Source organism: Tyto alba, unplaced genomic scaffold, assembly GCF_018691265.1.
Source record: "Tyto alba isolate M040663 unplaced genomic scaffold, T.alba_DEE_v4.0 Super-Scaffold_39, whole genome shotgun sequence".
Classification (NCBI taxonomy): domain Eukaryota; kingdom Metazoa; phylum Chordata; class Aves; order Strigiformes; family Tytonidae; genus Tyto; species Tyto alba.
The window spans coordinates 7,935,180-7,947,966 of NW_024881314.1; the positions used below are offsets into that span (position 1 = coordinate 7,935,180).

The 12,787-nt window shown below is 40.1% G+C and overlaps 1 protein-coding gene across 9 annotated transcripts in view; it reads left to right on the forward strand.

The window, feature by feature from the left end:
* LLGL2 (LLGL scribble cell polarity complex component 2) overlaps nt 1–12,787 on the forward strand; it is a 33,423-nt gene that overhangs the window by 8,905 nt on the left and 11,731 nt on the right. For all 9 annotated transcript variants that reach the window (XM_042802625.1, XM_042802626.1, XM_042802628.1 and 6 more), the window contains exons 3-10: nt 5,012–5,109; nt 6,109–6,190; nt 7,455–7,570; nt 8,192–8,350; nt 9,129–9,291; nt 9,482–9,614; nt 10,383–10,437; nt 10,631–10,785. In XM_042802625.1, the coding sequence (XP_042658559.1) occupies nt 5,012–5,109; nt 6,109–6,190; nt 7,455–7,570; nt 8,192–8,350; nt 9,129–9,291; nt 9,482–9,614; nt 10,383–10,437; nt 10,631–10,785 (961 nt within the window). The remainder of the gene's footprint in view (nt 1–5,011; nt 5,110–6,108; nt 6,191–7,454; nt 7,571–8,191; nt 8,351–9,128; nt 9,292–9,481; nt 9,615–10,382; nt 10,438–10,630; nt 10,786–12,787) is intronic.

The window sequence follows — 12,787 nt, forward strand, 5'->3', positions numbered from 1 at the left end:
TTTGGCTAAACTTTACCTGCCAGAGACAAACTAGTCTGGATGATGCAAAACAGGGTTGAAAGAACTGGCTTTTTGCAGCAGAGGGGAACTTCCAAATGTATTAGCAGTTGGCATCAGGATTTGTGACTCCATTTGATTCAGTCCTGAAGGTAAAAATTGCATCTTGTTTTTAGGGAGGTGACTACTTTGGACACTTCCTAATGGTTTACTCTCATCAAAAACTTGATAATTAAAGGCCTTGCAAAACACATTTGCACTTTTAAGTCACAGTAACTTGTTCTTTTCTAACAATAATCGGAAAGGGAATGAACATTATACCATTATATATACCATATATACCAGGATCTTTTACATTATGCTTTTTTCTTGCATAAAGCTTTTTTTTTTTTTTTTTCCAAGTCTTGTCTGTCCCATTCCAGTATTTCCAGAGATAATGGATCATTTAAAAGCCTCTACCCTTTGATACAATAAACATATACTCACAGCTAGGTAGACTGAGAAGATCTGGGAAAGTCAGACCTTAATTCTGACCTGTTAAAGGTTGTGGTTTCAAGGAGCCAAGAAACATAGTACTTTCTGTGCCAAGACTGTCCTTGTCTAATGTGTTAGTAAAGCAGGCACATTAGTGCTGGTAAGCAAGTGAAGCTGGTAGCGACTAAATGGAAGGTCTGTACCTTAAAAGTGCTGGGGATTCATGCCCTCATTTTATTGTTTACACTGAAGTTGAATATGAATGCATGATGCCACACAAGTTTAGTGTTAATATAGTGGAATGTATTTGGCCATGCTGACCTAGTAATGGACTTAAATTAAAAAAGTCTTTTTAATTGGTGGTAATGGATTTTTTTGTTTGTTTGTTTATTCCCTCAAGTATAAATAGGTTACAATCTTTTTACTGTTCCTGTCTTGGACTTCTGTTCCAGATAAGAGGTGGTCCAGGTGGTTTTAGAAGACTGATATGACCACTGGACTACCTCTTCAAACTGTCCTAAAACTTGTGTTTGTTTCAAAAAACACCTTCCCAAATCGTGCTAGTCACTTAGCTTTGCATATCTGTTTCTCTGTATGAGTAAGAACTTCCCATACTTGTGTGTACCTGTTGCAAGAATCTGTTTTTAGCTCAGTGGATAGAATGAAGGATAAGGTATGTGGACTTGGCAGTCTACTACTTTAAGTTTATCCTGCTTTTGGAAGTAGTATTTGGATGCCTTTGGCTCAGTCCAAGCCCTGCAGAACAAACATGTTCAGGCTGGCATTGTCAGACTAGATGATGGGTAACACACAGGTGAACCAGCCTGTCTTACAGCTGAATGTTACCAAACTGGGAACATTGCACTTAATTTATGGCTTTGTGTTTTTTCCCCTCTTTTCAGTCTTCCTAACCCTTTACTTATGTGTGTGATAGATAACTTACCTTAAATCTGAATTGGTGTCTATGCGAAGTAGATTTAATGTATACAGGCTTCATTGTTTCTTCAAAAGCATATTAACAAAGGTACAGGGTTTGTATTGCCTGTGGTTGGGTTTGTCTGCTTTGTCACAAAACAATTTGAGAGGAGAAGTGGGGAGAAATGAAAGAAGGAAGACAGCACTGAATTTCATCTGCACAGCTTTAGTGTGGGCTGGGAACAACTGTTAAGCTTGGCCGCATTTTTCCTGCAGTAAATATGACTGACACGAAGCATTTCTGTTAGTTAATGTTGCTGACATCAGGCTTACTTTTACTGAGTCTGACAAATCTGTGGTCTGAAGAAAATGAAAACAAAAGCTCTTACCTTTCCTCAAAGAAACAAAGGCCCTTTTGAGAAGGAGGGCACATTGTGGGCAATCTAGTTTCTTATTTCAGTTCTGCTGAAAGGCTCCATTGTAACCTCTCCTGCCTTCTGCTCCTCTCACTCCCCCTTGCTGGGCTTACCTGCTGAGCAGGTGAAAGGACTGGCTGATGAAAGCTGCCTGAGAGAGGGGAAGAAAGAAGGCCAACTGAAAAGCTGACTTGATGTGATTTAACAACTGGGTGTAAATAAGTGCAAGAAAAAGATCTGGGTAACCAGTACAGTGAATGTGAATGCTTGGCCCTGGTGGTGTCAAATACAACCAAAAAGCCATCCTGATGCCTCTCCTGCCCAGATGTGGAAACAAATGAATTACATAAGAGGGAGTTATTTTCGTTATGTCTTATGGGCATCTTGGTTGAAGATTCAAAGCTATCAGAATCCATTAGCACATCACTGCATGAACAGTTGTGTAACACGTTGTGGTTGTTACTGATACTCTCTTCTTTTCCTTCTGCATGCGGTACTATTTTCTGCAGTGGCCTTCTAATATTAACAGTTTACTCCTGGATGTAATAGTTACTGTAGCTTTTGCAAACTTGTCTATGGCATGGGGAGGGGTACTGCAAATTTTCTATTGAAGGAAAATCTGGAGAAATAATTACCCTCCTGTTATTATTACTGAATGGTACACACTTGGTTATGCAGTTCATAGGTCTGATACTTGGAAATTAAAGCTTTTATTGACTTGTCTAATGTGTTTATGAGTTAACACATTAAACCCAAGATATAATTAGGCCAATATAAGGCTAGTATTGACAGCTTCCTAACAGGCAGTACACTACTGTATAAGTCATAGTTTTCTATTATGAGAATTATAGTTAAAGCCTTATATTCTGGGCTGGAAGAAATCTTGGAATAAACACAGTTTCTAATTGATGTTTCACTGAAAATGGAACCTAGTTGTGTTGATGACATGACAGCGCAGTGACTGTGAGCAAGTTGAAACTAAAACTGAGTGGAATTATACTGGTGTCTCCCTAGCAAGTTCCTCACACTATTTTGGGGGAGAGTGGAATGGTGTGTATTGTCCATGCTACACCTGATTCAATTAAATGTCTGATTTATTGTTAAGATAACATGTTACCTTGAATCTTCTTCCTAAAATTGTATACCATAGCTTCATACTCCCACAGCTTTGACAACTAGGGAACTTTTCTGTGTTGTCTCAGTAGCTATCAAGGTACAGATAAATTCTTAATTCTTCTTTGTCTGTGCTAGACTAGAAAGCTGCCCTGTTTCAATTCTGACTCCACAGATAATTTCCTAATTTCATACAGTCTCCTCTAGGAAGTTTTATATATGTAGCTAAGCAAAGGTTGGTTAGCAACAACTTCAAGGCTGACATTAAAAACATTGACTTCTCTGAATTTGTTTTTAATAATACAGTCTTAACACTTACATTACTTCCTTAGAGTATAAATAAGTAAGGCTGGAGATTAAGTTTTCATAGAGGCGAATAAACTCACTGGTCTTGGAGCCAGTAATACTAATCTTACTTTACTACATATAAAAGGTTCAAAATTAGTAACTGCTCCTTTGCCCAGCCTTATGAGTTTGCAAACAGAAGATTGAGAAATGCTCCAATGTTTCCAATTTTATATCCTCTAAAATGGCTTATTTTACCATAATAGGACCTTAGACTGGGGTAACTGATGATTTGGAGGAAGGAGCTCTATTTTTACAATTTATGAATTGTGATCAAATGCCTAAAACTGAAGCAATCTGGCAGACTATGGAGTCAGCCATATTGTCCTATGACTGTGTCTTTGAGCAGAAACAGTAAAAGAACATTAAACTACTTTGTAGCAGCTGGGAGCACCTCAGGCTAATGGCATGACCATAGAAATGAAACTGGCTTTATTTGAATCTCCTGCAAGGCATTAAGTTGGGAAATCACTATCTGGGAAATAAAGTCCAGGTGTTACTTTTAGGTTGAATAAACCATAAAGCCAGGTGATGTGGTAGCTCTGTCTCAAAGACATGATGGAAATGACGATAAGGTACAAGTGCTTACTTCTGTAGATGGAGGGTTCTCTGCTTATTCTTTTCTTGTTTGTTTGTGTGAGTGGTCCTCGGGCTGTTTTGTAACAAATCTCTATTCTGTAGCTGACCAGCTTGCCACGGAACATATTTTCCAGAAGCTGGGACTGTAAGGATAAGTGCTTTCCAGGAAGTAGCCCTACTGATCTTTGGGCACAAATCTGTCCTTACATGGCTATGTGTTATTGAACACTCATGCATACTTGTTTTGTCTAAACAATGATAATAACTGTACATTAGCACTTCTAAAAACTTGAATGGGCTATTTCACAAGCAGTTTGGTTGCATCCTGCAAGCATGGCAGAATATTACTCCATAGTGTGTAAATGCATCAGCCATGTTAAGTGTAGTGTGTACAACATGCTCCAAATCTTCCTTTGGCACAGTGTAAATTGTACTTTAGGCTCCAAGAAACATACTGGTCCTCATGATAGTGACTGACATCTTTTTATTACCAAATGGTTTTTAATTATTCTGAGGTGGTTTAGCAGGCTCCTGCTCTCATTAAATTCTAGTGTTCCTTGTGCTACCTCTGGAAAAATGGGTATCAGTTACATTAGTTTTCCTGATTGCCTCATAGGAAATCTGTTTAGTTTTCTTGATGAGCACCAGTATTAACTCAATAATTCTTCATAGCTTTGCACCATTTCTTGATGTCAGTCAACAAGAGGAGGTCATGAAGGCTGACCTGTGTGGAATTTGGCAGATAAAGCTGACCTAACAATTCGCAGTATTTGTGTCAGACTTTGAAATTGTGCTGAACAGTTGGTTTACAGAAGTAAAGTTGATGTGGAGTGATGGAGTGTATTGCGGTGACTAAGCAAGCTGTGCTTATGCAGAGCTATTTCTAATCTTAACATAAAGAGCTGCTTGGGTTACTGTTTTCAGAATATTTCTCTTTCATTTCTGTTACACATCTGCAGATCTGGACTGCAGAGCCAGGGGTTCTTGAAATGGATACATCCTTAGGCAGTTCAGCAAATCTTACCTGTGTTTGAACACTTTTCAACAGAAGAAGCTGGCATTAAGTGCTGTATATAAGGCTACCATGCCGTATTTAACTTCTGTTTTTTATCTGTATACAACAATACCCATGAAACATGCTATTGATCATGATTTTTCTTTCTCTCTACCAGACTGTGGAACATGGATTTCCTCATCAACCCAGTGCACTGGGCTATAGCCCATTTCTCCGCCTTATGGCCATTGGAACACGATCAGGAGCCATCAAACTGTATTCTTTTGAACAACTTTGACTAGATTTCTCTGACTGCATCAGAATGTGCAACTTTGAAGATGCTGTAAGAAGTTAGACTAAGTAAAAATTTGCAAGGAAGGGTTACTGAAACAGTTTGCCTAGGTTTGAAGTGATTGTGGTTTGATCATAATGGGGCTATCTTGCCAAGAGCTGAACTATAGCTCAAACAGAAGCTGAGCTGATATAGGTATTAGACAAGACTCTTTATTCTTGCTATGCAGAAGGTCAGACTAGATCTGGCTTAAGTTTAGCAATCCTTCATGTTGTGAATTCCAGGGTTGTTTAAATATTTGGGGCAGGGTTCCTTTTTTTTTTTTTTTTTTTTTTTAAAGCAATTCTATTTCAAAGGTTAAAACTGAAGTCAGAAATGCTTTCAGCTTCCTGAGTTTTTGACCATCCAGGCATTAAAGACCTGAACACTGAAGGTGGTGACTTTTTTTTTTTTTAGCTAATGATGGCCTGTCTGATTTTTGTGTATATGCAAGGCACTGAGGTGATTCCCATGGCACAGTACCAGCTAGGCAAGCTGTAAAACAGGCATATCACTCAGCCCAGAAAGGAAAAGTTGGTGTTCTCTCTGCCTACTTAATCATTCATTCCTGGTGTTGTTTGTGTTCAGAGGCTGGACTCCACATGCAGGCAGTAGCCATCTGTCTCTTGTGTACAAATTAGTTAAGCAGGATTGTAGTGTCTGGGAAATCACTAAACATCTCAGAAAAAACAGGGTCCAGGCACCTCTTCTGCATATGCTCAAAGGATGAAGTAAATTTCAGTGTTCTCCTGTAGTGTGCGTAACCTGCCACAAGCATATAAAATCAAAGTAGATTTGCATTGGTTCTTTTCAGCCCAGATCACTAAGAGTAAAACACAGTTTCAAACTAACTTCTTTTCATCTTGCTTGCTAGCAAGCTTCTTCTCAATTACTTGTAGCTGTGGGTCATCTTAAATACTGTAGATCCTCAACAAACTCTTCAGATATGGTGCTCCTGGGGTGGAGTTCATGGGTTTACATGAAGAAAACAATACTGTAATGCAGATTCACTTTATACCTGATCAGGTAAGTGTACTTTCAGTACCTCTGCAATTTACGTAAACCTCTCTTAAACAGGTGTTCAGTTTGTTCCAGGCAACTGGGCTCCTATTACCAAGCATATTCAAATGCTGCTTGGTCGGGAATGCTTATCCCAGTATGGTTTGTGCTCTTAGCAGCAGTTGTTGCTGTGGAGATGCTCGGTAAAACTTAAGAGTAGCTCTATTATTTGTAACTGTTAGTCATTTATCTCAAACAACATATTGGGAATGGCAATAAGGTCAGAATAGTTCAGGCAATGTGCTGCAGAAGCGAGAACGAGAACTTCCTTTTCCTTTTGCAGCCCTTATTCTTTCAGTACGACTGGGTGGTCTTTCTTCTGCAGAACAGATAGAACAGTAGCTGCTGCTGAACTGATTTAATTATTTTCATGAGTTCAAAACGGTACTGCTAACGTCGCCTGCCGTTAAGACTGCTTCCTTTGTGTTTTGGGGTATTTGAATCCTGCTCCTGGGGATTGCTGAACAATTATCACCACAAACTAAAAACAGGAAGTCAGAATTTTCCAAAGGTCTGGTGACTGTCTAACCACTTTCCTTTCCCTTGACTGGCAGACTGGTGTCTTGGTCACATACTTTGTTGCCTGATGCCCCCAGTATAGCACGAGTGGCCTCTTTGAGAGGGATTTAATTCTTGAGGCGGTTTTGGGTGTCTGTTTGCTTAACTAATGGTATAAGCTGAAACTCCCATGGGGAGTGTTACACCAGGTGTGGCTTCAGCAGGTAAAATACTTCAATTTGAACATACAGCCAGCAGGGCTGGGCTCATAAAAGGACTCTGACACAACCCTCCAGAATGAGGTTGGACATGAAGAATGCAAGGAGTGTGGTGTAGTAGACTGTATCAGCCCCACCCAAAGCTGGGGTGTGTTGCAGCAAACCATGCTGAGGGAGAAGGTGGTGAGCTAACATCCTGCAGCTACCTTGCAGAGCTTTACAGCATAGGCTGATCTTTTTCAAGGGCGTAAATCCTTGTCATCCCCCTCAGTGGTGTCCTGTATAAGAGGGTTTTTAGCCTTTAGGCTATTGCTTGTCTCCCTCCAGCCCCCAAATCCCTTGCTGTTAGCTAACAGTGCTGCTGCAGGGTATATCCACTGCCATAAAGAACTGTGGCTGGCTCCCCAATCCTGATTTAGCAGAGAATTATGACCAGCAGCAACTTTAGCGCTAGATTTTACTGTGTTATATTTAATACTGTGATTCTGAAAAAAACGTATTGTGTGGTTTTATAGTGCCAGCTGGTGACATTGCTAGATGATAACAGCTTGCATCTCTGGAGCCTAAAGCAGCACAGTGGAGCATCTGAGCTGCGGGAGGAGCACCGCTTCACGTTGAAAGGGCCACCTGGGTAATCTGCAAGAGTGTTTTTGAGCTAGTTTGGGGATAAACAAGCAAGTAAGAAAATTCTGCTATTGTTCTAGCTAGAGATTTTCCTGTTCTTACAGACTATCACTCCTGTGAATCCATTAAAGGGGCATCTGTGGAAACCAAACAGGAGTTGGATAGGGCCTGGGAGACCGTCTTTTAAGAGTGTTGTACCAATGTAAAGGGTGACATCTTTTTTTAATATTGTGCATCCACTTCTGTGTGTACAGGAGCTGTAAATCTTAAGGTTAAGGAACTCTAAGCATCCCTTAAGTCAGAGTTTGAAATACTGCTATGGTTTTAGTTTCACTTGATTTTGCCAGTTTTGGGTCATCTATTTTCATCTCCTTTGGGGATGCTTAATAAGAGAGGCGTTTTAAAAAAGGCATCTGGGTCTTTGTCCATGTGCTTGACAAAAGTCTTCTGACATAATTTATCTGAAAGTTAGTGTTTTCCTCTTCAAAAAAAGTCATGCCTGGCTCAAAATCTCTGCCTATAAAACAAATGACACTTGTAAATATCCCTGTTGAGTTACTAGTTCTCTCAAGTTCAGTGACGATAGTCTTTTTGCATGCAGTTGATGAGAGTCTCTTTGCATCGCCAGGTCTCCACCAAGTGCCACGCAGATAACAGCTGTTCTTCCGCATTCCTCACGAGAAGTCCTGTATCTTGGCACAGAGAGTGGCAACATCTTTGTAGTGGAGCTTCCATCGTTCAGAGTGCTAGAGGACAGGACCATAACCTCTGAGGCTGTGCTGCAGCGGTGAGTGAGCAAACAGGCACTGCTGTGTAGGGGTGGAATCCCATTAGCAGACATATCTTTTGTTAAAATGTCACCCTAGATTATGTATTGGGGCCTCACTGTTGTGTTAAGCATTGTACAAATCTGCATGACTCCTGTGAAAGTAGCTTTTGGTCCTGGTATGTGTTAAGTAGCAGTTTCTGTCCTGGTCAGCCCGGTACTGTCACCATGGAGGTATAGCATATAGGCAGAATTATACAGGAGACACGTGGAGTAAATCTGAAAACCTTGTGTCCTGTCCCTTGTATTTACTTCACAGCTAAGTGTAACATTTTTTGTATATTTTGCCCATTGGAAGAACTTTTGATGCTGCTTTGTCCAAATGAGGGTTTTGTCACTCTGGAGATTCAAGTGCTGATGAAAACTGTCCTACTTCATGTTGCTGTTGCTTCTTACTGACATTTCCATGTTACCTTTATTCTGTAAGGACCACAAGAGAATAGGGTGGATGATTCAGATTGTCTTTACACTCCTGGCATCCACTCCTGGAATTCATTGTAAACTTTGGGTTTTCCCTGAAGAAAATGGGACTGGATGCATGTTCATGTGGCACGTCTGATGTGATGTCTTAGTAAGATTTTTCTACTGCTTGAAGGATTTGTGGAAAGATTGTACTTATTCTTATCTGTTTGAAATGTTTGTTGCTTAATTTCTCATTCTTATACCTTAGCTGTTATTACAGTCACATTAGGTTGTAACTGGTATAAACTCTTGTTGGTTTTCTCTTCTGCTTCTGTAGGGTACCGGAAGATTACTGTAACAGACGATCATGTGAATTGGTGGAAGCCCTTCGGGAACATCCTAAGAACCCTGACCAGATCCTGATTGGATACAGCAGGGGTTTGATTGTCCTCTGGGACCTGCAGAATAACAAAGTGACACACCATTTCCTGGGCAGCCAGGTATTTAATTCAATCCAAAGTCAGTTCAGCAGGGAAGGAAAGGCTCTCTCCTATCTGGGTATTCTGAAGACAAGTAGGTGCGGGGAGAACTTGACAAAGCTTATTTTTTAGTAAGAATGCATTAGTTTGGGGGGGGGGGGGGGGGGTTAACAGCCTCTGGAAGGCAGTCATTGTATGTTTTCCTCTTCAGCAACTGGAGAACCTCTACTGGCAGAGGGATGGCAGTAAATTCATTAGTTGTCACTATGATGGAAGTTACACCCAGTGGCCAGTATCCAGTGACAACAGGCAGCCTGAGCCTCTGGAAAACCTTGTGCCTTATGGTCAGTAAGTAAGGTTTAATTATTGCATATTTGTCTAAATTCAAACTCATTTTGAGCTCGTGTAGGATATTTAAGTCACGTTCTCCCTAGTGATTAAACTTAATGGCAAAATGAAGAGCTGCCTTTTGTATGGGTCATAGACCTAGACTAAGGGATCATGGTGCAGTTTTTTCCTTGGATTTTTAACTCCTTTATATTGTTGAGGTCTGTCCAGAACATGGAGAGCAAATGTGTTGAAGAAATTAGTTCCCCTTATGGAGGAGGGTGTTGGTGATTCAGCTCTTTGCTTTAGTTCAAGTGTCCTGCTCAGCAAGAGTTGCTTGGATTTTCTGTAATTAATAATGAGCTAAGTGTGCTTTCTGTCAACCTGAACAGTGATGAAATGAAGCCTCTGATTTGCGGAAACCCATCAAATGGGGATGACCTCATCTTTCAAGCACATAGAAGCTTCTAAAGCTCTATCACCTTTATGTTAGTTTCAGGAATGCCTGTGTTTTTAGCAATCCTTTGTAGTTAACCAGCTTCTACAACAGCACTTCCACTCTTTGTTAGCCATCAGCAACATGGTTCAAAACTTACCCTGATTCTAAGTTGTTGTGCTTTGCAAGAAGACTTGTCTGATGTGGCTTGGTCTGCGGAGGTGGTGCCTACTAATTCCAGTGGCTCCCCTTGACTTGGAGGCTGAAGTGACCTAGAGGAAGCACAATAAGGAATTTGTTATGTAAAGATGCACTTCCTGAATCATGGCAAATAACTCTGTTCTTTTAGGTCCTTTTCCTTGCAAAGCCATCTCCAAGATTTACTGGCAGACAACAAAAAATGGGTAAGTTCATGGTGTATCCCTTCACTCTCACCTGTTTAAAGGCATTTAAAGGGTGCAGTGCACAATACTGTAAGAGCCCTTTAGAGTAATTTTATAAGAATTTTTTGTCAAAGTTTGACTTGCCTCATATCTTTGAAATTTTCCTTAGTCCTCACTTCAGCATACACCACTCTAACTCTGTCTTTCTCTTAAGGCTTCCTTACATTATATTCCAAGGAGGGATGCCCCGGGCTAGCTATGGTGACCGGCACAGTATCTCAGTTGTCCATGGCAGTCAGCAAACAGCCTTTGACTTCACGTCACGGGTGATAGACTTCTTTATAATCTTCAGTTCAGAGCCTACTGCAGGTATGTGATGAAAGGGCATTACTGACGAATTAGAATAGCTGTGTACGCATGTGAAAATCTGCCTGGTATAAATAGCATATGAAATGTGATAAGGAGGTCAGTTGTTTGGGGGTTTTCTGCAATTTTAACAGAATCGTAGAATCATTTAGGTTGGAAAAGACCCTTAAGATTGAGTCCAACCGTAAAAGAGTTTTGTCATTTAAAAGTGAAGTGTAAAATACTGGTATAAAGAATGAGCTGATTACAAATGCCATACACTTCTCAAAATTAAGCTACTCCATTAATGCCAAAAGATCTCTTAAGCTCATGTCTAAGCTGAACACTGGACATAACCATGTTGTGAAATGAGGATCTGAATATTGCTGTTTGGAAATAGCAATTCAAAGGAGGCAATAATTAAAAACTGAATTTACTCCCACTGAGACACTGTTTCTTTTAATTACTACCTGCATTTATGACTAGTGCTCTGGGTAATTAATCAGCAAAGGGTGACACAGAACCAAGGGTCAGTATATAGAGAACTTAATTTACTTACTGCTGGTGAACATGAATGTAAACAGTTCTAAACTGAATAGCACTCATTCCTCAGCTTGCTTAGAGCTTGTCAGATTCTTGTGTTGTCTGAAGAGCTTTGTTGCTCTTACTTACACAGTAGCCATAGTATTTTTTCTTTTCAAAGAATTATAAAGGATTTTCCCCAAGAACTGTTTGTCTGATGCTGGTGTAGTTCTTGCTTCTGGTTTACTTGAAGTAACAGAGTATAAAATGATATTTCAAGTTCTACAAATGTGCAGTATTGGAAGTTGGGTCAGACCAAATCACAGAAGTCTAGATGCTTTTTAGGAGCTTGCAAGCAAACCTTCTGTTACTGAATCTTCTCAGGCTTTCTAGTTTCTGGATTGCCTACTAGACTAGTTTCCAAACCTATTTGTCTTGGGTACTGCCAGCGATGGTGGTGACAGCTCCCAGCTACATACTGGGCATTCAAATATGTAGATACAGGTTGCCTGCCCCTGTCCTATTGTACAAAGCAGACCACAGATCCAGAGGAGGACCATCTTGGGAAAGTAAACAATAAAGCAACAGCTTTTGGATTCCCCTCTGCCTCTCTCCCTGGACCTTAACAGACCCTCAAGTCACTGAAAAAACAATAAAGAAATAGACAGAATGTAACTGAGATGAAATGCCTGTATATGTTTGTTGTTATTGATTTTCACTACACAACACTGCCTTTTATAAGCATCTTCTGAATGTGCAGAACCTATAGTTCTAAACCTTCAAGCTTAGCAATGCTGTTAAACTTGAGGTACTGTTTAGCTTTTATCATTAAAGAAACTAGACCCTTTTACTTTCCATGAAGTTGTCAGAGCTGAAATTCTAGATGATGGAACAAATGTCTTAAAGATGAAAGAAATCTGAGCTTTTTAGGTAAGAGATTGACTACTTAAAGTTCAATTCTTGGATATAATTAGAAGTCCTTCAGGATGAAGCAACTGAACTTAACAGGCTTTATATTTATACTTTGCAATGATTAAATTATCTAGTTAACATGACTTCTGGTGGGTACAGACAAGAGCTGCTGCAGGAAGCTGAAGATATTGCACTTAGACGAGGAAGTTTTTTTACAATAAAGTGAGGTTTCTGTGGTTGACAAGCTTCCTTGTGGCTGATTGCCTAAGCTTAGTGGATGTATGTAGCTTGCCTTGTTTGCCCTTAAGCAAGCAGTCTTCCCTGCAATGGCAATAAGAAGGCACTAATTGTATACCAAAGCCACTTAATTTAATAAGTGCAAAGCTTATGCATTGCAGCATGGTGGTAGATGGTGACTTTACCCTGAATATGCTGTGGAAACAATTTTTGAAAGGCTAGCCCTTCCTGTTTTCTTTTTTTTTAAATTAGCAGGTGGATGAGTGTATGGCAGTCATGACAAATTCTAGTATGCTTGCTACTTCAGCAACTTAAAATAGATTCTTGCCATAAGCAATGAGCTCAGATGTGTGCA